Source organism: Schistocerca piceifrons, chromosome 3 (genome assembly GCF_021461385.2).
Source record: "Schistocerca piceifrons isolate TAMUIC-IGC-003096 chromosome 3, iqSchPice1.1, whole genome shotgun sequence".
In the NCBI taxonomy this organism is placed as follows: domain Eukaryota; kingdom Metazoa; phylum Arthropoda; class Insecta; order Orthoptera; family Acrididae; genus Schistocerca; species Schistocerca piceifrons.
This window is the reverse complement of record NC_060140.1, coordinates 322,597,513-322,624,300: the sequence shown is the minus strand read 5'-3', so window position 1 is coordinate 322,624,300 and position 26,788 is coordinate 322,597,513. Positions and strand designations below refer to the sequence as shown.

The following is a 26,788-nucleotide window of genomic DNA, read 5'->3' as shown; positions in this document are numbered from 1 at the left end:
TTTTGGAAAAATGAATCATGACCAGTATCTCCAGCTGGTACTGGGTGGAAATGAGACACAAATGGTATGATGTGCAAAGCTTTCAGGATTATATGTTGATCAGGACAAACTGGGAAGACCATGTAAGTAAATTCCCAGAGACTCAGTTCTGCATTGCTTTCTCTGAAAATCATTTCTAAAGTATGTTCCTCAAAGGTAACAGAATGGCTTACTTTGGTTACTTCCAGTCCCTTGTAACTAATGAAATAATATCTTAAATGACATTTTTTGCGTTACAGGAAGGGTCTATTTGAATCTTGTTACACAGCTCTACAAGAACTCACTGCAAGTTCTTAGTCCTGCAAGTTGTGTGTGTTTACAATAGCCTCCCTACACACATATAAATGTGTATCGATGGCAAGAGCTAATCTTGGAAACCTGCGAACTAATAGTGATTATTGTAGTTGTAACACTTGCAACTGTGGGTTACTCCATGTAGAGAGAGAAAAGAAAACTCACACTCAAAGACCTCTGAGGCACTTTGGTGTCATTCTTTACAATGAACTGCCAGCATACATAAAGAAGTTGGAGAGGGAATGGCTTTTAGAGCAGCATTAAACTCATTTCTTGTCGAAAAGTGTTTCTGCAGTGTAAATGAATATGTTGGATTACATAAACAGTACAGCCTCATTTATTGTGGAGTTCTTTTTACTCTGTTAAAAAATGTACCAAACATCCTGTGTTTGTCTTTACATAAGAATGTTTCTATTGCTGGCTCCTGTTTTCTCAGTTTCATATGCACCTCCTAAGAGAGGAGATCTACATGACTGGCCATTAAAATTGCTACACTGGCCATTAAAATTGCTATACCAAGAAGAAATGCAGATGATGAACAGGTATTTATTGTACAAATATATTATACTAGAACTGACATGTGATTACATTTTCACGCAATTTGGGTGCATAGATCCTGAGAAATCAGTACCCAGAACAACCACCTCTGGCTGTAATAATGGCCTTGATACGCCTGGGTCTTGAATCAAACAGAGCTTGGATGGCGTATACAGGTACAGCTGCCCATGCAGCTTTAACACAATACCACAGTTCATCAAGAGTAGTGACTGGCGTATTGTGATGAACCAGTTGCTCGGCCACCATTGACCAGATGTTTTCAATTGGTGAGAGATCTGGAGAATGTGCTGGCCAGGGCAGCAGTCGAACATTTCTATGTCCAGAAAGGCCCGTACAGGACCTGCAATATGCGGTCGTGCATTATCCTGCTGAAATGTAGGGTTTTGCAGGGATCGAATGAAGGATAGAGCCACGGGTCGTAACACATCTGAAATGTAACGTCTACTGTTCAAAGTGCCGTCAATGCGAACAAGAGGTGACTGAGATGCGTAACCAATGGCACCCCATACCATCACGCTGGGTGATATGCCAGTATGGCAATGACGAATACACGCTTCCAATGTGCGTCCACCGCAATGTCGCCAAACAACGGATGTGACCATCATGATGTTGTAAACAGAACCCGGATTCATCTGAAAAAATGATATTTTGCCATTCGTGCACCCAGGTTCGTCACTGAGTACACCATCGCAAGCGCTCCTGTCCGTGATGCAGCATCAAGGGTAAACGCAGCCATGGTCTCCGAGCTGATAGTCCATGCTGTTACAAACGTTGTCGAACTGTTCGTGCAGATGGTTGTTGTCTTGCAAACGTCCCCATCTGTTGACTCAGGGATCGAGACGTGGCTGCATGATCCATTACAGCCATGCTGATACGGTGCCTGTCATCTCGACTGCTAGTGACACGAAGCCATTGGGATCCAGCACGGTGTTCCGTATTACCCTCCTGAACCCACCTGTTCCATATTCTGCTAACAGTCATTGGATCTCGACCAACGCGAGCAGCAATGTCGCGATACGATAAACCGCAATCGCGATAGGCTACAATCCGACCTTTATCAAAGCCAGAAACATGATGATACACATTTCGCCTCCGTAACATGAGGCATCACAACAACGTTTCACCAGGCAACGCCGGTCAACTGCTGTTTGTGTATGAGAAATCGGTTGGAAACTTTCCTCATGTCAGCACGTTGTAGGTGTCGCCACTGGCGCCAACCTTGTGTGAATGCTCTGAAAAGCTAATCATTTGCATATCACAGCATCTTCTTCCTGTCGGTTAAATTTTGTGTCTGTAGCACGTCATCTTTGTGGTGTAGCAATTTTAATGGCCAGTAATGTATTTCAAGATTAGTTGTGGTGAATATAGTGTTGCCAGGTGTTTGGGTGTTCATGCCTTTATACTTTTCAGCAGTGTTATATAATGTGTTCATGTGGTCACATTTTTTCAGGAGTGTAATATAACAAAATTTCATGTTCTAGTTATATCACTGATTAAACTTCTTGGGCATGCATGTTTTAATCGCCTTATAGACTAGTTATGTGCAGTTTTCTTTCCAAATCATGTACCAAGCAAAGTAGTTAAGCCAGTACTAATATACTGGACTCGCATTCAGGAGGACACATCTGGACTTGGCTTTTCCGTGCTTTTCCCAAACTGTTCATGTGAATGCTGAGTTGGTTCCAACGATAAGGCCATGGCCAATTTCTTGCACTATCCTTACCTAATCCTATCCTAATCTGCATGCCTTTCATATCATCATCACCATCATCATCATCATGTTTTCTGCTACATCAGCAGGTCCTTTCCATCTCTATTACATGCAATCCATTGCTTCCTTCTCAACGCTGGTGTATGTTTTATATATATATATACATTATTTTTGTAATATATCAATCTGCATGTCCAGCACTGTTGTAAAAATGGTCTAAGGATGAATAAATAAATTAAATAAATAAACTGTTTCATCTTCATTTACCACACTATGATTATGACACTTCTGTATTGTCTGTATTCTCCAAAATTTTGCCAGTCTCCCTTACCATCTCCCATTATTTTTCATTCTTTGCAATAGGGAAACTAAATATTTTGAAAAAATAAAAACCAACTGAACAGTTAGAAAACTACAGAAAGATAAAGGAGTAAATCATAAAGAATAAGGAGGAGGCAGGGGTGGGGGGAGGAGGAGGAGGAGGATAAGGGGAGGAGGAAGACGGATGGAGGAGGAGGGTGAAATTAAGGCCCACTAATAATAAAGAAACATAATTACGTATACTGCACATGATGTTAAAACATTCCAAAAATAGAGAATACTGCAGACATTATAAGAAAAGCTTTAAATTCAGTTTTATGTCGTATACAGGAGCAAATATTTTCAGATTAAATGTATTACATTTGAATAGAGTGATGCATGTGTTCTGTGGCTGTTTTCCTAATTCAGATCCTTTAAAGGCTATTGTGTTTTCAACAGACAAGTTACAAATAGGTGAAGCAACCATAATTATTCTCTCTCATGCAGTCTGTGATCAAAGGCAATGGCAAATACTGCTTCACACCACTGAACGGGAATACAAAGAATGTACATATCAATTCTAAAAGATCATTTTACTTTTCCTCAAGAAGAGTAATGACAATCTCTGAAACTTCATGTGAAGTGCTAGTCTAGTTGCAATACATCATCCACAAGAAAATCAGACACATTTTACCTGTCAAAGGTACACACTGACAAGTGCATCTTTGTAACACATTCATATAGATACACCTGGTCCATCAGTTGAGATCTGTGTAAAGGGTAATGGTGTCCCTAAAATGAAAGTAGCCAGCAAAATGTGAAAAAAACAAATGCTGATTACTCATGTTCATACTTAAATGTTACAATTTCTTGAATATCTTGGTACCAGTACAAGCTGCCGGTGATGGTGGTCATGTTTGTGTGAGGTGTGCTTGCTTGTTTTTGTGTGGTGTGTGAGTGTGTTTTCTCTTTTCTGAAGAAGGCTAAAGCTAAACCGTAAACATATAACAGTCTTTCTTAGTGTGTGTCTGCAATTTGTGAGTAGCAATCGATCCTTTTCCTAATATTGTTGATATACCAACCTGGAGTTTCCACTATTTGATTTGATAAGACATGCTATGTGTATGTTCACTGACCTTATCATGCAGTCTGTCTTTATTAGGGGAAGACCAAAAAAAAAAAAAAAACAGTCTGCTGACATTATTTAGCATGGAAGACAGTCTTTGATGTATGTTACATAAATACAAACACACATTACCTCTTTGAGATGAAGCTCTCACTGATATACTAGGGCTCTTTGCTTCTGGGATTGTAGGGACAGATGGTTGGACAGAGACTGAAGTTTCCTTTGGTTTGTGAGAAATCCCTTTCAGTTCCTCAGCCCGTTCCACAGCATTGCAAGTAACCTTCGTAAGTTTAGCATGGAGCACAGGATCATTGACAGCTGCTGCTCTCTACAAAACACAGTTACAAATAATAAAGAAAACCTAAAAAGAATGATCAATAAGTGTGATGGATAACATACTTCAAAACAAATCTTAAGTAAAAATCTAGTGTTGTCATAAAACTTTGTATGCCATTAAAACACTACACATTAGTAGGTATCTGTCAGTCCATTATTCTTTAAAGAATCAAACCCCCTGTGAATACTTTACAAACGAATTAAGTGTCAAATATCTGAAATTAAGCCTGAAGTGAGAAAAGGTTTGAAATTATTCTTAAAATTTGTTTGAAGTCACTAAGTGCTCTCATTATGAAACACTGGATGAACATCATGTAGGCAATTTGCACTTCACTCAAAGTAAAATCAAGTTTTTCATGCTTCTTAATGTTTATGACATCATCACGTCCTGAACTATGTGTTATACAATGATATAATTTTTGCACGTACATTCAGTGATATATGCAGATATTGTCTGACAAGTGTGTTGTGAAGAGAGTTAGTAGTATACAGAAGTAATAAATACAGATGTCATGCCTGATACTGAAGATGTGTGGATACTGTTTCCAACCAGTTTTTCAGCTAGAGTCAGTAATAAAGAAGTAATAAATTAAAATGTTATGTCTGGTGCTGAAGTTTTACAGCATGAACAGCGAAAATGTAGTGAAATCATGAACTTTTCTTCCTTTTATCATTCTGTGGGAATGTCAACAAGAAAATGTTTCATAAACATCCGATTTTATATGCACAGTTTGTTGGAAGTCACTAAGTGCTCTCATTCTAAAACACAGGATGAATGAAGTCCACGTATTAGTGCACTGTCAGCTATACTGCCTCAAGGCAAACACACAGTTTCTAGCTGAATTCTGGTTCTGTACTGCTTGCTTAATTCTATCATGCTTGAGAAATCATGACACCATATCAACCCCATTCTTAATCTGCAGAAGAGAGATGACATTACCATAGGTTCAATTCATGTTATACAGTACAATAACAGATTTTAAAAACAACTTATGCTCAAATGAGGAGGTTTTGAATAAATAGGCACTGGAATTGGCACACAAACTCCTGAAGCAGTGCCAAATATAAAGTCTTGCATCAGGATGGGAGACGCACAACTTTATAAGACCATAAGAGTACATGGTACTGATACTGTCAGTGTGACCATCTCACTGATGATGTGGTTCTCCTATTCCATAAATACATGTGACACCTGAGCTTATTAATTTAATTTTTTGCATGGAAAACTGTCACTTTCTGACCTAACATAGACCTCAGGCTATGCTGCATATTTGTCAGCACAACCAGGTTTTTATCTTTCATATTTGATGGCTTTGTCAACTCAAAACCCAACTCACATTCCAGCAAACCACCTCATAATTCGTGACACACTAAGAAAAAAAAAAAAAGAAAAAAAAAGCCAAGATTATAAATTTAATCTGAGCTATAAGGTCCCAACCTAGCCACAACCTTGCAAATCGTGACATACTTAGAAAAATGTCAAATATTTGTGTTAACAGTGGACAAGAGAATGGTTGCAAATTCAGTGTTATAAACTAATTATCTCTTTTCTCACATCTATATGGTTACATGAAAGTATCATCTCACTGATTACATGAAACTGATGTGTTGCTGACCTATAAGCAATAGAGAAACACTGTCATGACTACCACTGTCCCTGATCTAGACTTTAGCCACAAAGGACAGACACAGTGCTGACCTAAAGGGCCATATTATGATAGCTCATGTGCTTAGAAAAACCCTGTCAGTACCGTAGTGGTTGGCACAGATGGAAAAATAGCCTTAAAAACATTGTGAATGCTGAAGAAATGATTGTGTAACTGTCAGTTAATATTGTGATGATTGCATGATTTAGGTTCCACGATGTGATCAGTATACTGAGCTTTTTATTATTTTAAGTTATACATGAATTCTAACAGCAAATGACTGTTGTTGAATCACGGCAAAAATGACAACTGTCAGCATTATTTTTCATGTCAACAGTTCCATTACATTTAGTAACTTGTGTTAATACAGTATTATGCTGAAAAGATGCCACTGATGAGTGACAATAAAAAATCTATTCATCAAGCAGTAGCAGAATAGACCTGTCTATTTTTCGCAGCTTTCCACTCTCATTAACTCGTACACGATGTTTCAGCAAATATCTCTGTCTTGCATATTACCCTGTCTTCCACCTTTAAGCTCTCACATTTTCAAATATCATCCGGTACAGTCCCCAGCAATCAGTCTTTCCTTTCCATACCGTCCGGTAAGTCTCCTCTGACTTGCGGTTCCTGGTGACTTTTCCGAAATCTACTCCTTTCTCTACACCTCTCCAGTCCTTTTCCTTCACCCTTCTTCCTTCCCCTTCAACCCATCTGCAGGGAGAAGGAGCCAATGGCTAAAATAGCTTATATACTCGTAATTATAATCTTCTTTAACGTGCTGCCGCTGCTTGGTGAGTACATTTTTTATCCATCAAATTATTATAAAAGTAGTAATAGTATTATGAAAAGCATAGATTGCTATTCACTGTACAGATGACATGCTGAGTTGCAGACTGGAATGATGAAAAGACTGTTACACTTTTAGCTTTCAGCCAAAGCATTCTTCAGAAAATAAAATACTAGAATTCCAGTCCAAACTGACAGATGTTGGTCATGTGTGCTTGAGGGGTGTGTGTGTGTGTGTGTGTGTGTGTGTGTGTGTGTGTGTGTGTGTGTGTGTGTGTGTATTTTTTTCTGAAGAAGGCTTTGGTTAAAAGCTACATGTGTAACAGTCTTTTCATTGTGCCTCTCTGCAACTTAGAATGCCATCTTTATGGTAACTAGCAATCTATACTTTTCCTAATATTGCTGACTTCCAACCCGTAGTTTCAATTATTATAAAAGTAGAGTTATCACATTTAAAAAGAGTTCTTTCATAAAATAGCAAGTTTTATGTACTACTAGGGACAAGAAGGAAAGGGCAGAAAATATTTTCTGATCCTGTACAATCTTCCATTTTTGAAAAACACATGATCACACATTGTAACTCAAATGTAATGAATGTTCTGTCAGTGATTTGTATACACTGAACGTACAGCAAACAAGAAATTTTTATACCTACTGCTTTCAAACCAAGATCTGCAGCATTTAAATAAAGTTCAATGGCTTCTTCTTTGTGGCCTGCTTCATCAGCATTTAATGCTTGATGAAATAAAAACTTGCACTTCAGAAGCTGCTGCTTCACTTCAGAACTGCCAGTATTTTCATTGCGTTGGGCACATACTGAAAAATACAATAAAACCTTTGAAAAATTAAAATATATATACTGTGATACTAGGTTTGCACCTACTGCTTCACTCACATATACTGTATAATCTGCACAGAATTTTTTTTTGTTTTTGTGTTTTTTTAATTGAATTTGTTTGTTGTTATACAGGCATGTAAATCTTTGCATTGCGCAAAGAGTGTATCTAGTCTATGCTAACTAAGTTGCAGACAGAGTATTAAAATTTAATACAGCAATTTTTCCTAAAAGATTTGCACATTAAAAAAAATTAATAGAATTTATGTATTCTTAAGTACATTGTTTATGTACAGATTAACGCTATAGAAACAGTATCCAAGGTCATCTCAAACAGATATTCCTGTACACAGAACTGCATTTAAACGTAGTATCCAATGTGTCTTCAGTAATGATTAGTTTGCATAGTAATTACAACAAAAACAATTTTATAAATATATTTTAGGCCTATCAGAAATTTCTTCTTTTTCCACGCAATTCTGAAAAGCCAATTTGTTGTGGTGACTTTTAAAGAGCTTTACTTGATTTGGTTCACAAATTGCAACACATTCTAAACTTTTCATGCAAATAAAGGCAAATAAAGGCAAATAAAGGCATGGTCATTTCTGAATGTACTTCTCACCAAAAACCAATTCTAACAATGGAAAATCCAGAATGAAATAATGACAATATTATTCAAAGGATAGTTCCTACTCGCCATACAGAGGAGACCCTGGGTCACAGAGAGGCACAAAAAAAACTGTCAGACAAAGCATTCGGTCAAATGGTCCTCCCTCAGAACAAACAAACAAACAACACACACACACACACACACACACACACACAACTGAGACACATATGACCACAGTCTCTGGCTGTCAAGGCCAAGGCAGCCTGAGACTGTGGGTGGGTGGGTGTGTGTGTCTCATGAAGGGCCATTTGGCCAAAAGCTTTGTATGATAGTCTTTTTGTTGTGCCTCAGCATCTCTGCTATATGGTTAGCAACTATCCTTTTCACAATATTTTCAACAAAGCAATTCTGGTAGTGAGAGTCAGATGTTTTTGTCAATCGTGCCTTGGAGGTCTTGTGGTGACATTTCGATAGAAACTTCCATCCCCTAACAAATACAAGGCTGATTTGATACGTCTGGTGAATTTCCATGAAAGGTTGGAACATTTTTGTTGCACCTCCATGGTCAATAAGCTTCATTACTGCAAGGATCATATACAGAATTTCAACAATTTACCGTGAACAGTTCACTGTTGACAGCCTTCTGAATTGTTTCATGTGTCAACTGTAACTGAAAATGGAGAAAACTGAGTTTCATACTGTTATTAAACATTTTCATTTCAAGGGTTGGATTGCTGCACAAATTAAAACAGAATTGGATGAAGTCCACACGGACTCTACTCCATCACTAAAGACCATTTACTTTTGTATTGATGAATTCAAATGTGGTCGGACAAGCACCGAACACAAAGCGCGCTGTGGCCAGGTAACTAAGGTCACCACAAAGGAAACCAATGACAAAATCCATGATATGGTAATGCAAGATGACGAATAAAAATTAATGAAACTGTTGAGACTGTAGGCAACTCAACTGAGTGAGCACATAATATCCTGCATCGCAAAATGGCCATAGAGAAGCTGTGTGCGAAGTGGGTGCCACAATTGCTCACAGTCGACCAAAAGAGCATCCAGCGCATCTTAACACAATGTCTGTCGATGTTTAATCGCAAATCCACAAGACCATTTGAACCAATTACTGATGTTAATAAAACATAGATCGGTGATTACAAACCAGAATCAAAACAATGGACAAAGGCTGGTGAAAGTGCACCAAAGAATGCAAAGGCCATTTTGTCAGCTGGTACAGTGATGGCAACTTTTCTTTCTTTTTTGGGGGCTCGGGGGCATTCCCAAAGTATAATCCTCGTAGATTATTTGGAAGAGAACCCTATCTGGACCCTACTATACTTCATTGTTGGATCGTTTGAAATTTGTGCTGGCTGAAGAAAGTCAAACAATGGCATGCAAAAAAGTGTTCTCTCATCAGGGAAAAAGCACAGATCACACCCATCTACAAGCCAGGTAGTAGAAGTGATCCAGAAAACTACCATCCAATATCCCTGACATCGATCTGTTGTAGAATCTTCTAACATATTCTGAGCTCAAACAATAAAGAGGTATCTTAAAAAGAATGACCTTCTCTATGCCAATCAGCATGGATTCCAAAAATGTCGATCACATGAAACCCAAATCGCACTTTTCTCATATGATGTACTGAAAGATTGGGATCAAGGGAGTCAGATAGATGCAGTATTTCTTGATTTCCAAAATACATTTGAGTCACGATCACACCTACCCTTACTGTCAAAAGTACGATCATATAAGGTATCAAGTGAAATTTGTGACTAAACTGAGGACTTTATGTTTGGGAGGATGCAGCATGTTATCTTCGAAGGAGGGTCATCATCAGATGTAGAAGTAACTTCAGGTGTGCCCAGGGAAGTGTGCTATTATCCTTGTTCATGTTGTAGATTAATGATCTCGCAGACAATATTAATAGTAAAATCAGGCTTTTCATAGAGATGCAGTTATCTATAAGTACTATCTGAAAGAAGCTGCATAAATATTCACAAAATAATTAAATTGGATAGACCAAAAATCTGTTCACCAACCAGTGGCAGAACACAGGCATAGAAGGCTGTTGTAAATTGGCAAGCTGCCAGAGTTAGCAGCCCCTTCAGACAGAAGGGTTGAAGGGGAAGGAAAGAGGGGTATAGGAAAAGGACTGGAGAAGTCTAGGAAAAAGGGGTAGATTTTGGGAAAGTCACCCAGAACCGCGGGTCAGGGAAGACTTACCACATGGGCTGAAAAGGAAAGACTGATTGTTGGGGACTGCATCGGGCAAGATATGAAAACTTAAGAGCTTAAAGTTGGAAGACAGGGTAATATGCAGACAGAGATTACTGCTTAAACATCATGCAAAAGTTAATAAGAATGAAAAGCTAAGTGCATTGCACTTAACAGAGGCGGGAGGGGGGTGGCGAAAAGCAGGCTGGTAACACAGTGAAAGATGTAGAAAACGACAACAGAGCGAAGCAAAGAGTAGTTACTGTGAAGAAATGCTGATAATGGAAGAAATTAACGTAAATTAAGAACATATTGTAAATTGGCTTCCAGGTTGTATGGTCATGGCCAATAAGACATTTTCGTTACTGACATTTCATTCAGAATTGCATTGGACATCTACAGACTTGCACCTGGTTCCGCAGATTCTTGGTGACTGACAGTTTGTATTGTGAAAAAGGGACATGGTAGAAGTTTAGATGTGATTGGTAGTGACAATCATTGTTAAAGATAAAATTTTTCTCTCAATTCTGTAGAGCTACAATTTATCACTAAGTTTCATAGCTGCTTCTTTTCTGTTATATTCATCCCCATGTTTATAAATTTTGATGGTTTATCTATATACTTTTTCATGGTATTTATAATGCTCTCCTATGTTTGACCCATCAGTCAGCAAGACTATGAAGAACCAGCAGCTCTGAAGATGTGCAATGCAGCTCTGGATGAAACATCAGGAATGAAAAAGTTCCATGGATCTTTAACATCCAACTTGCAAGATTCACCAATAACTAAGACAACCAGTCCCAAGAACCTTCATTGTATGACAGGTAGACATCCGCACTGGCAGAGCAGTGTAAGAATAACAGCAGAAGTAGAAGTAGTATACGCGATCTTAAAGTGGGAAAAAAGTCACCTATTGTTTGGCCATGATAACCTGGTGATTTCACTAGTGCTGCCAGAAGTGGAGAAAATCAGCACTGCTTGACAGTTTTTCATTTGTCTTTGAGTGCTGCCAATGTCAAACTGCCCCTAGGTACAAAATATTACAAAAGGCTTGTGTACACTAGCAAGTAACTTCTGTAAGCACTTGCTGAGTTGTTTATATTAGAACAAAAACTTCCTCAAGCTTGTGTCTTCAAGTCACTGTGGCAAGTTTGTTTAATGAACTTCCTGCAAGTACTTGTTACAGAAGAGCAGTTATTCTTAAAAACCAGAGTGGTTGCCACTGTTGTTGTGTTATTATTAATGAATACAAATTGTGATAAAAAGATAGAGAAAAAGTTAGAGGGGTACATATTGCCATTCTGAAGAAACTCTATTCAATTAACTAAATCAGAGGATTCCACTTAAGATTAAAAACTTTGAGGATGTCATATGCAAACTTCAAATATCTCTTGCCTATCGTATAAAATATTCAATAACAGGAAATGAAACAGTGATGCAGTGTCTCACCAAGAGACTATCTCTTAATTACTCTTCGATTGTTGCAAGTAGTATTTGCTACTTTTACCACAAATGAAATGCATTTATGTTTGCAGCAACATCAAAAAATCAGTTAAATTTAAATACCCATGTTCTATCATTCTACTTTCCCTGGCAAAACAAATTGATTTGTAAACTCAATTTGCATTTCTTTTTCTGGTGGTGCCAATTATGTGTTTTAAGGGGTTCCAATGGTACATTTGTTTCCATCTATCCGTCTTTGTGCCATTCTCCTTTTTGACAATGATATTTTCGAACCAGTACTGTACACACACAACATCCAGCAATGACAAATTCAGCAAGTACTTGTATCCAGATGCAAAAAGCTTATTTGAAACTTCCTAACAAATTAAAACTGTGTGCCAGACTAGGACTCGAACCTGGGAACTTGGTCTGGAACACAGTTTTAATTTGTCAGGAAGTTTCAAGTACAAAAATGTTCACACTAACTTGCAAAGTTCTGGAAGTTGCTGAAATTAGCGGACGTCGACAGAACAGAGTATCTACTAAATATGATTTCTGGCTTACAATCTTAATGTGGTTGCGAGACAGGTAAATAAAATGCAACAGGTTAATGAGGAAGGCTGAACTGCTATCTAAAATTAAGGAAAACTTACCAGCTGTGTAAGCGTACGTCATGGATAAAATCGCTGAAAGCAGAAGCTACAAAGTAGTCTGTTGACCGACCAAATACTGAAATCTAATTCTGATAGAACTGTTATGCGCCAAAATAAAACACAGTATCAGTGTTTTTTTTTTTTTTTTTGTTTTTTTTTTGGGGGGGGGGGAGGGGGGGGGAGCACGAAAAACAACTGGGGTCATACGCACCCAAGTCAAAACTATAGAACACAAACACAGAGATGAGGGAAACAACTATGTGTCAGTCCCAATGGACAATAGGAGACAGCTAGAAAAGGTACATGGAAGTAGGGCTAAACAAACACCATACAAAAATAGAGGTCCAAAATGAAAAATTAAGTGGCCTTCGCCATATTGCTTCAGTGGATAAAAAGTAAAACGCAGTCAACTGTCCGTGCATGATTCGCTAAAACAGCTGATAAATCAGATGGCAAACCCAAGCTGGAACGTAAATTGGTAAAAAAAAACGGCATTCCAGCAGGAAGAGGTAGACAACTAAAATTTGAGCACAATGCGTACAAAGTGGTGGAGTAGCATCACTTAGCAAATGACGATGGCTAAAAAGGCAGTGCCCAATATGCAGCCAAGTTAAAATAATCTCCTACCGACGGGTGGGCCGAGAGGTCAGCCAAGGCACCGGAGGAGGCTTAATAAGCCAAAGCTTATTCCCATGATGGGAGGACCATTGGCGATGCCACAGGGACGCCACCTCCTGACAGACGGCAACACAGAGACTGCGTAAAAGGGATGGGTGTCCAGATGCATAAACAAAGTACCCATAGTTGAGTTTCGAACAGACAAGAGACTGGTACAAACGGAGGAGGGTGCTTCGATTGGCACCCCAAGAAGTACCATCGAGGACACGTAGGAGACTGAGGGACTGCATACAGCAGGCTGCCAGGTAAGAGACATGGGAGGAACAAGAGAGTTTCCTATCGAGCATGTGCCTCAGGAATTTTGTAGTGTCAACGAACGGAGGGGCAACAGGCCCAAGATGTAGAGATGGTGGGAGAAACCATTTGTGCTGCCAAAAATTCACAGACGGTTTTGTCAGTGGAAAAGCGAAAGCCACTAGCAATGCTCCAGGAGTGAAGACAATCAAGACAGTGCTGGAGACGCCACTCAGTGAGACAGGTCCATGGAGAACTGCAATAGATAGCAAAATCATCGACAAAAAGGGAGTCGGAGACACCTGGTGGGAGGCAGGCCATTATAGGGTTAGTGGTGATGGCAAAGAGGATGAAGCTCAGGATAGAACCTGAGACACACCATTTTCCTGAATAAAGGTGTATGACAAGGTAGAACCCACACGCACCTTGAAAACTCAGTCTTGTAAAAATGCCCGAAGAAAACAGGGCAGGTGCCCATGGAAGCCTCACGTGTAACGAGTACAGAGGACACCAGTTCTCTAGCAGGTGTCGTAAGCCTTCTCCAAATCAAACAACATGGCCACAGTCTGGGATTTCCGCAGAAAACCATTCATGACATGGGTGGGCAAAGTAACAAGATGGTCAACTGCAGAATGCCATGTTCGAAATCTGGTAACAGAGATGGGGGCAGTAGCTAGAAGGAAGGTTTCTGTCCTTATCGGGCCTAGATATTGGTATGACAGTGGCTTCACGCCAGCATCCAGGAAATGCACCCTCAGCCCAGATGCAGTTGTATGTGTTAAGCAGAAAGTGCTTGCCCGCAAGAGAGAGGCGCTGCAACATCTGAATGTGGACAGTGTCTGGCCCTGGGACGGAGGACTGGGATGAACTGATAGCATGATCTAGCTCCCTCATAGTAAAGGCGGCACTGTAGCACTCACGATTCGGAGACGAGAAGGGTATCACCTGAGCCTCCTCCATTTGTTACTGATGGATGAAGGCAGATTGATAGTGGGAAGAGCTCAAAACTTCCGCAAAATGGCGGCCCAAGATGTTGGAGAAAGCAATAAGATCCATGACAACATCGGCACCTACTGTCAGGCTGAAAATGGGGGAATGGATCTTGGTTCCAGAGAGCTGTCGGAGGTTGGCCCACACAACAGAGGAAGGTGTGGAATTGTTAAAAGAACTAGTGAATGAAATCCAACTAGCTCATTTGCTATCCCAAAGAACTCGACAACACTTTGCATGCATCTGTTAATAATGAATGCAGTTTTCCAATGTAGGGTGGCTGTTAAAAATGCAGAGAGCACATCTCTGTCCGCGAATTGTGTCATGGCATGCCTCAGTCTACCAAGGGACTGGGACACGATGTAGTAAAGAGGAAGTGCGAGGAACGGAATGTTCTGCAGCAGTAAGGATAACGTTGGTAAGATAGTCCACCTGGTCATCACAGCTAGGGAAATCTTGTTCTGCGAAGGTCGCCAGGAAGGAGTAATGCTGCCAGTCAGCCTTGGTAAGCTGCCATTGAGGCATGCATGTGGATGGGGTAGGAGTCAGCAGACAGAGAGCAGACAAGAAATGGTCACTCAAGTGAGCGTAACAAAGAACGAACCACTCAAGACAATGGGCAAGCTGGGCAGTACAAAAGGATAGGTCCAAATGGGAACAGGTGTGTGAGGAGTCGGACTGGAAAGTGCTCCTATGTTAAGGCAGAAGAGGTTAAGATGGTTTTTTTTTTTTTTTTTTTTTTTTTTTTTTTTTTTTTTTTTTTGGGGGGGGGGGGGGGGTTTAAGGGCGTTCAACTACTGAGGTCATTAGCGCCTAGTCACAATCGTTAGAGCACATAGAATCTAGTAAAACTCAAGGGGAGGGGGGGGACACCAGAAAGTCCTTACAAAGATGCAGATAAAATAAGTAAAAGAGTTAGATGTCTTTGGACAAGCCAGTCAAAGTTATAAAACGCAGAACACGAGCAGCTGCTCGAGCGTCATCAGCTAAAATATCCGGTAAAGTAGATGGCAGGGACAGGACAACACGAGATTGACTAAAGCGAGGACACGACAATAAAACATGGCGCACTGTTAATGCTTGACCACAAGGGCACTGCGGGGCTGGGTCACCGGAGAGCAGGTAACGGTGGCTAAACCGGCAATGCCCAATCCACAACCTGGTCAGAAGGACCTCTTCTCGCCAAGATGGTCGGGAGGAGGTTGTCCAAGCAGTTGGGAGCGGTTTGACTGCCCAGAGCTTGTTTCCTTGAAGGAATGACCAAGCATCCCACCACAACAACACTAGCCTCTTACAAACAACCCCACGAACGTCAGATGACGGGACACAATGAGAGGCTGACCGAGGCAGGAGGACTGCAGCCTTGGCTGCAGCATCAGCAGCCTCATTCCCAGGCACTCCTACATGTCCGGGAACCCACAGAAAGCTGACAGGAGAACCGTTATCAGCGAAAGAATGGAGGGACTGCCGGATCCGTTGCACCAAGGGATGGACCGGATAGGGAGCTCCAAGGCTCTGAAGAGCACTGAGTGAGTCAGAGCAGAGTACATACGATGAATGGCGGTGGCGGCGGGCATACTGAACGGCCTGATGGAGAGCAAAGAGCTCGGCCGTAAAGCTGGAAAATTGGTCGAGGAGCCGGTATTCAAAGGTGACGTCCCCGACGACAAAGGCACAGCCGACACCATCGTCAGTTTTGGAGCCATCGGTGTAAATAAAAGTGTGACCGGCAAGTCGAGCACGAAGTTCGACAAACCGTGAGCAATACACTGCAGCCGGAGTACCCTCCTTCGGGAGTGAGCTGAGGTCGAGATAAATGTGAACCAGAGCCTGGAGCCAAGGTGGTGTCGGGCTCTCACCCTCTCTGAAGGTGGTAGGGAGGGCACAATCCAATTGTCGAAGCAGGCGATTGAAGCGGACTCCAGGGGGCAGCAGGGCAGACACATACAACCCGTACTGACGGTCGAGAGAATCGGCGAAGAAGGACTGATAAGAGGGGTGGTCGGGCATTGACAACAGCCGGCACGCATACCGACACAGCAGTACGTCGCGCCGGTAGGTCAATGGTAATTCGGCAGCTTCAGCATAAAGACTCTCTACGGGACTAGTGTAGAAGGCTCTGGTCGCAAGACGTAACCCCCGATGGTGGATGGAGTTGAGATGGCGTAAGAGGGATGGCCGAGCAGACGAAGCTCCCATAATCCAGCTTCGATCGGACTATGGACCGATACAAGCGAAGCAGGACAGTGTGATCTGCTCCCCAAGATGAATCACTAAGAACTCTGAGGACATTAAGGGAACGTGTACAACGGGCCGCCAAATAAGAGACGTGCGGAGACCAACAAAGTTTCCTGTCCAATGTGAGCCCTAGAAACTTAGTTGTTTCCACGAATGGGAGAACAATGGGACCGAGATGTAAGGATGGCGGAAGGAACGCTTTATATCGCCAAAAGTTGATACAAACCGTCTTCTCTTCAGAGAACCAGAAGCCATTTGCCACGCTCCATGAGTATAGGCTGTCTAGACAACGCTGAAGGCAGCGCTCCAGGAGGCATGTTCTCTGGGCACTGCAGTAGATCGCGAAGTCATCGACAAAGAGAGAGCCTGACACATTAGGTGGAATGCAATCCATAATTGGATTGATCGCGATGGCAAAAAGGGCTACACTCAAGACGGAGCCCGGAGGCACTCCGTTCTCCTGGAGGAAGACGTCGGACAATACGGAACCCACACGTACCCTAAACTTTCGATCTGTTAAAAAGGAATCAATAAAAAGGGGCAGGCGACCGCGTAGGCCCCACCTGTGCATAGTGCGGAGGATACCTCCTCTCCAACAGGTATCATAAGCCTTCTCCAATCGAAGAACACGGCTACCGTTTGGCGCCTTTGCAAAAAGTTGTTCATGATGAATGTCGACAAGGTCACAAGGTGGTCAACAGCAGAGCGGCGGCGACGAAAGCCGCATTGGACATTGGTAAGTAGCCGTTGAGATTCAAGAATCCAGACTAACCGAGCATTAACCATGCACTCCATCACCTTACAGACACAGCCCGTAAGAGAAATGGGGCGGTATCTAGAAGGAAGGTGTCTATCCTTCCCGGGTTTGGGTATAGGAACAACGACAGCGTCACGCCAACGCATGGGGACTTGACCTTCGGTCCAGATGCGATTGTAGGTACGAAGAAGGAAGCTTTTGCCCACCGGAGAAAGGTGTGCCAGCATCTGAACGTGAATGGCATCTGGCCCCAGAGCAGAGGACCGGGACAGTGCAAGCGCACGTTCGAGTTCCTGCATAGTAAAGGGGGCATTATAAGTTTCCAGATTCAGCAAGTGGAAGGAAGGTCGCTGAGCCTCTTCTGCCTCTTTCCTGGGAAGGAAGGCAGGGTGGTAATGGGCAGAGCTTGAAACCTCCGCGAAAAAGCGGCCGAAGGCGTTGGAGACAGCCACAGGATCAACAAGGACCTCATTACCTGAAGTCAGGCCAGGTACCGAGGAGTGGGCCTTAATGCCCAACAGCCGGCGCAGGCCACCCCAGACGACAGAAGAGGGAGTAAAACTATTAAAGGAGCTGGTGAAAGAGGCCCAACAAGCTTTTTTGCTGTCTTTGATGACTCTACGGCATTGCGCTCGGAGTCTTTTGTATCCAATACAATTCGCCAACGTAGGATGGTGGCGAAAGGTGCGTAAAGCACGTCGTCGAGCACGGATAGCATCTCTACAAGCCTCATTCCACCAGGGGACGGAAACGCGACGTGAAGAAGAAGTAGTATGAGGAATGGAACGTTCGGCAGCATTGACGATAACAGCCTTGAGGTATTCGACCTGACTGTCACAACTGAGAAAATCGTGGTCCAGAAAGGTCGCCAGGGAGGAGTAAAGTCCCCAGTCAGCTTTCGGTATGTTCCAGCTCGAAGGACGTGGGGATGGGGTGTGATGCAGGAGACGAACGACACAGGGGAAGTGATCGCTCGAATAGGTGTCAGAAAGGACATATCACTCGAACCGACGGGCAAGAGTGGTAGAACAGATCGAAAGGTCCAAGTGGGAGTAGGTATGAGTAGAGTCCGAGAGGAAAGTCGGGGCGCCAGTATTGAGGCAGACAAGATTGAGATGGTTGAAGACATCTGCCAAGAGGGAGCCTCTTTGACAGGATGCAGGAGAGCCCCAAAGGGGATGATGGGCATTGAAGTCGCCAAACAATAAAAACGGCGGAGGAAGCTGAACAATCAGGTGCATCATGTCAGCCCGACTAACTGCGGATGACGATGGAGTGTAGATGGTACAAACTGAAAAAGTAAAGGCAGGAAGAGTAATATGGACAGCTATTGCTTGGAGTGGGGTGGGGTGGTCAATGGGATGGGATGGTAATAGACATCGTCCCGAACGAGCAACATGACCCCACCATGAGCTGGAATACCATCCACAAGGGTGAGGTCATACCGCTCCGAGGTATAGTGGGTAAAGGCAATACGGTCAGTTGGGTGCAACTTGGTTTCCTGGAGACCAAGGACGAGTGGACAGTGCAGGCGGAGGAGCAGTTGTAATTCCTCCCGATTAGATCGAATACCTCTTATGTTCCAATGTAACAAGGCCATCGCTAGTCAGAAAAAAGGGGGGAACGAGACGGGGGAAGAGCTGGTCACCTCAACAGCCGTGGAGGGGCAGGTTTCGAGGGAACAACGCTACAACCGGCGGGAGGCGGATCCTGTTCCATCGAGTCATCGCCAGCTGCAGCCACTGTCCCGGGTTGTGTAGGAGGGGCAGCATCATTTGCCGACGAGAGGCCAGCTGAGCGCCTGGCAACAGAGCGTCCCGGCAAAACTGAGGACGGCCGGGAGCAGCGATGCACGGATGGAGCGTCAGACGAAATGCGCCGGGGTGGAGAGGGGGATAGAGACTTCTTCTTGGAGGCCTTCTTGGAAGTCCGAGAAGGCACAGGGATGGTGGGCGGGACCCGAAGAAGGTCCTCACGCGTGGGGTCCGTTTTGGAACGCCGGACCTCTGAAGCCGGGGTCCGGAACGTTTCCCCGATGGACGCCTGAGAAGAGGATGGCATCTCAGGTGGCGGGGGGGGGGGGGGGGGGGGGGGGGGGGGGGGAGGAAGGGTGGCCCCTGGGGCAGAGGGGGCGGGGGCCGTGGGGGAGGAGGATTTGGAAGGGAGGGATTTGGGAGGCGGAGGCGTAGACCTGGGATGGGGGGAGGAGGTGGTGGGGGGACAGGATGGGGGTGAGGATACTGTAAAAGGAGTGGACACGACTGAGGCAAACAAAGTTGTCAACGTCACAGGATGGAGGCGGTCATACTTCTTCCTGGCCTCAGAATAAGAGAGACGATCCAAAGTTTTGAGTTCTTGAATCTTCTTCTCCTTCTGATACGCGGGGCAGTCGAAAGATCTAGGCGAGTGGATGCCAGGACAATTAACGCACCGAGGTGGTGGGGTGCATATATGTTCCTCACAAAGAGGACGTCCACAATCACCACAAAGGGGCTCAGCCTCACACCATGACGACATGTGCCCAAAGCGCAAACACCGAAAGCAGCGCATAGGAGGTGGGACGTAAGGTCGCACGTCGCACCGGTAGCACATCACCTTTACCTTCTCCGGGAGAACGTCCCCCTCGAAGGCGAGGATAAAGGCCCCGGTGTCGATGCGACGGTCTTTGGGGCCGCACTGGACTCGCCGGACGAAATGCACGCCTCGGCGCTCCAGGTTGGCCCTGAGCTCCTCATCAGATCGCAGCAGGAGGTCCCGATGAAAAATAAGCCCCTGCGTCCTATTCAGTGCCAGATGCGGGACAATGGACACTGAGATGTCCCCTAGTCGGTCGCACACCTGGAGCGCCGCCGACTGTGTGGCGGAGGTGGTCTTTATAAGAACGGACCCGGAACGCATTTTACTGAGAGCCTCGATTTCCCCGAAGATGTCCTCGATATGCTGAACAAAGAACATGGGCTTGGAGGTGGCGAACGTCCCCCCATCGGTCCGAGAACAGACCAAATAGCGGGGCTAAGTACTTCGCCCCAAGCCGGCGGGCCTGTCCTTCCTCCCAGGAAGTGGCCAAGGGGGAAAGGGCAGGAGAACCAGAACCAGAACCAGAGACAGTACCTTTCTTTTTAAAAGACTCGGCCGCAGAGCGACCTGATACACGTTGACGTTTCATCTGCGAAACGTCCGCCCCGATACCACCCACTCCGACCAGGGGCTCTCCCCACGGGCGCCACACAGCCTCAGCAAGGGCCACCTGGCAGGATGACCGTTGTCGGGAGTCCTGATGCCCCAAGGAGACGGGCATCTACTCCTTGGCCGACGTGGGGAAGGTGCAGCTCAGGTATCGGCAGTACGATCCCTGTGTTGTCAGGGGGCTACAACCTAGAGAGTACATGACAACCCCACCACAACGGGCTGGCTACTGTGCTGGATTTCGGGTGCCATGGAAAGTCCATCATGATCGTAGGTGCAGATGGGGACGCACTATGGGCGTAACTTGTACAACCCATCAGGCGTTTAGGCCCAATTTGAGGAATAGTGGGTATGGTGACAACGCCGTTACAATGCTGAGTGCCAAGGTCTTAGTGCACTGAGGACCAGTGGTACACCATGTAAGGCGTCCTTCCCCAAAAGGCTCGTACTTCTGTTGAATTTTGAAAAATGGAGGTCGAACCCCAAGGGGGACCATCACATGGAAGACCGAAACGGTTGAAACTCCTTTTAGTCGACTCTTACGACAGGCAGGAATACCTCGGGCCTATTCTTACCCCGGACCTGCAGGGGGGAACGGGGGAGGTAGCTGCCCAAAAAGCTGAAGGAAGTCTGCCCTGGTGACACTGAAGGACAGAGTTACATAAATGATACAGAGGGAGAAAGTCAGATGGGGAAGGAAAAGGTGAATGGCAACAGCTTGAAGACAGGTAGTCAGGGAGATGGGTTGACTATGAAGGTCATCCCGTATGAGCAGCATGACGCCCCCATGAGATGGGATGCCGACCTCAGGAGGAAGGTCAAAACGAATTAGTAAATAATGTGGAAGCTCAAAGCGGTCTTGAGGGTGCAATTTCATTTCCTGAAGGCAGAGTACAAGGGGATGCTGTGATGCCAGAAGCAGCCGTAAATCCTCTACGTAGGACTAAAGGCCACGAACGTTCCATTGGAGAACAGTCATGAGGAGGAAGAGATGTAGGGGTGTCAATTTGGTGGCCGCCGATGGACAGCCGGTGTAGAGACGCTACTACAGGACACAGAAGCAGGGGGATCCTGCTCCATGGGGTCCACAGAAGTATCGGCATGCTTGGGTGGTTGGTCTGTGGAGTCAAATGCTGAAAAACAGTTGGTGGTGTACACTGGCGAGACAGAGGCCGGCCGGGTTAAGTGACCACGTAGCAACACCGTCGAGCAGGATCTTCGAGTTGGGGAAGGAGAAGACCATTTGTCTTTAGTGGACTTCTTTGAACCCTTCTGGTTAGAGGAAGACTTGGGCATTATTTGGCTGGAGGAACGGAGGAAGTCTTCTCGGGAGTACTCCTTCTGTCCTTTCCTGGGTAGCTTTTAGGCGAGAGTTCAATGGCTAGTTGCACAGTGGGATGGGGGGAAGGTGATGCGACCTTGACTTTGGGTGACTTCACAACCTCAGAGCCAAATCTGAGGTTGCACATCTGTGTGGTCATGTCCTTCATGGAGCGAGGGGGTAACAAGAACAGAAGTATGGGTGCCAGACAGGAGAACACAGGGTTTGCGACTAGCCAGTAACTTGTGAGCTACTGGGTAAGGCACTTTTTTCCTTTACCTGAATCTCTTGAACAGCCCGCTCATCTAGATACACAGGACAATCCCAGGAGGAGGCAGCATGGCCACCATTGCAGTTGATACAGCAGGGAGAAGGAAGTGGACATTCGCCCTCATGTGCATCCCTGCCACAGGTTACGCATTTGGCTGGATGTCGACAAGATGTTCGAGTGTGGTTAAAATGATGACACAGGTAGCAGCTCATCGGATTTGAAATGTATGGCTGGACTGTGATGATTTCATAGCCACTTTAATCTTTGACGGCAGCACCACCCTATCAAAGGTGACGAAAAGAGTTCGGGTGGGCACCAAGGAGGAATCGACCTTTTTTCATTACACGATGGACGGCAATGACACCCTGATCAGAGAGGTAAGATTGTATTTCAGCCTCAGTTAGACCATCAAGCAGCCTGGTGTAAATTACACCACAGGAAGAATTCAGAGTCCTATGTGCCTCAACACTAACAGGGTAGCCATGGAGAAGCGAGGCAGCAAGCAGTTTTTGTGCTTGAGAATCAGAAGCCATCTCCAAAAGCAAAGTGCCATTCCATAAACGAGAGCAGGATTTCACAGGGCCAGCAATAGCATCAACGACTTTCTGAATAATAAACGGATTGACTGTGGCAAAGGACTGACCATCTTCAGTACATGATACCACAAGAAACTGCAGTGCAGCAGGAAGGGTCTTCGAATCAGTAGCCTCATTACGTTTACGTTTCATCAACATCAATGAAGAGGATGATTGACTCATCACGAGTAAAACCCCCATGATTGCCAGCATCACTGATGGCATGCTCCTTCCAACTGGGGGCTCCCTTCACAAGGAGGCGCACTGCCTTAGGTGATCGTTCACACCTCAGGTCACACCCCCTGAACACCTGATGGAGGGACCAAATGGCAATTTGGGAAGGTTACAGCTCAGTAAATCACCCCTCCTGGGCCTGATCTGTGCCAGGGGGTATGAGCAAATCCTACCTGTCAACCTGGGGCTGGGAATTACGTGTTATCCAGTCACCTTTTATGCGTTAGACACATGGACTGGCCTTCAGGAGCGCACAGGGAGAAAGAAGGAAAAAGAGGATCCTCTAACACCGAAGTGGAGGAACGAGAGAAGGGAAACAAAGAAAGAAAAAGGGAGCCAAAAAGAAAGTTGAGACTGTTCGCGGATCAATGACAGAACGCAGAACATTCCCAATAATACCCCAAACATGTTCCCCAAGGGAGAGGGAAAGAATGGCAAGAGGATAGACATACAGCACGGAAGAGAAAAAGTGCTGCAAAGGATGGGGCCCGTGGTAGCCAAGCACGAACCCGCCAAAGAGTGGCAAGCCCCCTGGGGGGGACAATTTCAGCGTTGTTACTGCAGCTTTCCTTTCAGTTACTGCACAGGTTTGGCAAGGCTACAGCAGGAAAGTTCAGCAGCTGCAGCAGTGTTGGAGATGAGACAGAATCACGGAAATGGCCATTGACGAAGTAATCATCGATACCATGCCCACAAGTGGTGGTAGTGGTGATCTTGAATCAAGCAATTGACAGAGATCTTTAGTGAACATCATTTTGACATTTTCTTCAGGCACAGTTAATTACACTTTGTACACACTGCTGCTGTGCTGTGTTTAATAAATGCAATATGCAGACAGATTACAAAAATCAATTTTTGAATTGTGATTCATAGTGTCTTAAGTTGAACATTCATCTACTTTCATTTTTCATTGTTTTTGATAAATAAATAATACATAAATTGTAGATAAAACTCTTTAGCATGAATGTGTAACAAATTAGATGATTTCCAATCCGACAGAAGTGTCACTTACGTGGGCAATATTTCCAGTGTCGCCTCCAATTTCGTGTTAAGTACAAAGTGCTGCAAACGAACAATACTGCCCTCCCCTCACTGTTCATCCCCATCGGCAGGCCAGCAAAGCAGTTCCTGACAGCCGCCAAACCATGGTACTGATGGTATACAAAAGCCTGTTTTATTTACAGCTCCAGCAATATAATGTTATCAATTGCAGAACTGTATTTCCTGAACACACATTGGAAGTAACTAGGTAGCTGTCTGGAGTTGAGACCCCATAGAGATACCAGTTCACTATTTGCAGCAAGGTGTTGCGTATGCACACCATGATGGCAATTGTATGACGTATCTCCATGAATTGGGATATCCTTCCATTTCATGTTATTACACGTTTCATCATGATTAAGTGCTATGTCATGAGCAATAGACAATGTAGAATCCAGCATCCCCTTCGAGATGGGACATTCTCAGTCATGCACTTCAATGCGGCCAGAAGGTTGGATCCTGGCAGGTGGTACAGTCACTTCTGCAAAGCATTCAGTCATTGCCTTTATGCCTCATGGCGTGATCTGGACTTCCAGCGTGCATTACAACATTACCCATGCATGACCCATAAACTGCCCTGATAGTCTTCTATGTTAATGTGGATTTAATGGAATAATTGAGGAATTCCAGAAATTCCCATTACAAATTCTTTTTGCTCTTCTTAATAATTCAACCACACTTTGCCCAGGCTACCTGTAAAGCTCTCTATAGCTGGTCTGTATTAGAAACTTCACAAAATCTGATGTCTGTTTTTGATTGCGGAGCTACATTCCTCATAGTACTGAGGGACAGCCAGTCTTGAGATGGGACGAATATTTTGGAATAGATGTATTATGGAGATGGGACCTGGATAAACTGAAAGAACCAGAGGTTGTAAGAGAGTTTCAGGGAGAGCGCAAGGGAACAATTGACAGGAATGGGGGGAAAGAAATACAGTAGAAGAAGAATGGGTAGCTCTGAGGGATGAAGTAGTGAAGGCAGCAGACGATCAAGTAGGTAAAAAGACGAGGGCTAATAGAAATCCTTGGGTAACAGAAGAAATATTGAATTTAATTGACGAAAGGAGAAAATATAAAAATGCAGTGAATGAAGCAGGCAAAAAGGAATACAAACGTCTCAAAAATGAGAGCGACAGGAAGTGCAAAATGGCTAAGCAGGGATGGCTAAGGACAAATGTAAGGATGTAGAGGCTTGTCTCACTAGGGGTAAGATAGATACTGCCTACAGGAAATTAAAGAGACCTTTGGAGAGAAGAGAACCACTTGTATGAATATCAAGAGCTCAGATGGCAACCCAGTTCTAAGCAAAGAAGGGAAGGCAGAAAGGTGGAAGGAGTATATAGAGGGTTTATACAAGGGCAATGTACTTGAGGACAATATTATGGAAATGGAAGAGGATGTAGATGAAGACGAAATGGGATATAAGATACTGCGTGAAGAGTTTGACAGAGCACTGAAAGACCTGAGTCGAAACAAGGCCCCGGGAGTAGACAACGTTCCATTAGAACTGCTGCTGGCCTTGGAAGAGCCAGTCATGACAAAACTCTACCATCTGGTGAGCAAGATGTATGAGACAGGCGAAATACCCTCAGACTTCAAGAAGAATATAGTAATTCCAATCCCAAAGAAAGCAGGTGTTGACAGATGTGAAAATTACCAAACTATCAGTTTAATAAGTCACAGCTGCAAAATACTAATGCGAATTCTTTACAGACAAATGGAAAAACTGGTAGAAGCGGACCTCGGGGAAGATCAGTTTGGATTCCGTAGAAATGTTGGAACACGTGAGGCAATACTAACCTTACGACTTATCTTAGAAGAAAGATTAAGAAAAGGCAAACCTACATTTCTAGCATTTGTAGACTTAGAGAAAGCTTTTGACAATGTTAACTGGACTACTCTCTTTCAAATTCTGAAGGTGGCAGGGGTCAAATACAGGGAGCAAAAGGCTATTTACAATTTGTACAGAAACCAGATGGCAGTTATAAGAGTCGAGGGACATGAAAGAGAAGCAGTGGTTGGGAAGGGAGTGAGACAGGGTTGTAGCCTCTCCCCGATGTTATTCAATCTGTATATTGAGCAAGCAGTAAAGGAAACAAAAGAAAAATTCGGAGTAGGTATTAAAATTCATGGAGAAGAAATAAAAACTTTGAGGTTCGCCGATGACATTGTAATTCTGTCAGAGACAGCAAAGGACTTGGAAGAGCAGTTGAACGGAATGGACAGTGTCTTGAAAGGAGGATATAAGATGAACATCAACAAAAGCAAAACAAGGACTATGGAATGTAGTCAAATTAAATCGGGTGATGCTGAGGGAATTAGATTAGGAAATGAGACACTTAAAGTAGTAAAGGAGTTTTGCTATTTAGGGAGTAAAATAACCAATGATGGTCGAAGTAGAGAGGATATGAAATGTAGACTGGCAATGGCAAGGAAATCGTTTCTGAAGAAGAGAAATTTGTTAACATCGAGTATAGATTTAAGTGTCAGGAAGTCGTTTCTGAAAGTATTTGTATGGAGCGTAGCCATGTATGGAAGTGAAACATGGACGATAACTAGTTTGGACAAGAAGAGAATAGAAGCTTTCGAAATGTGGTGCTACAGAAGAATGCTGAAGATAAGGTGGGTAGATCACGTAACTAATGAGGAGTTATTGAATAGGATTGGGGAGAAGAGAAGTTTGTGGCACAACTTGACT

The 26,788-nt window shown here is 44.0% G+C and overlaps 1 protein-coding gene across 1 annotated transcript in view; it reads right to left on the bottom strand.

Moving 5' to 3' along the window:
* LOC124788283 (calpain-7-like) overlaps positions 1–26,788 on the bottom strand; it is a 94,724-nt gene that overhangs the window by 53,413 nt on the left and 14,523 nt on the right. The window contains exons 2-3 of the mRNA XM_047255512.1: positions 7,455–7,615; positions 4,161–4,356 (exon numbers count right to left, since the gene is read on the bottom strand). Of these exons, the coding sequence (XP_047111468.1) occupies positions 4,161–4,356; positions 7,455–7,615 (357 nt within the window). The remainder of the gene's footprint in view (positions 1–4,160; positions 4,357–7,454; positions 7,616–26,788) is intronic.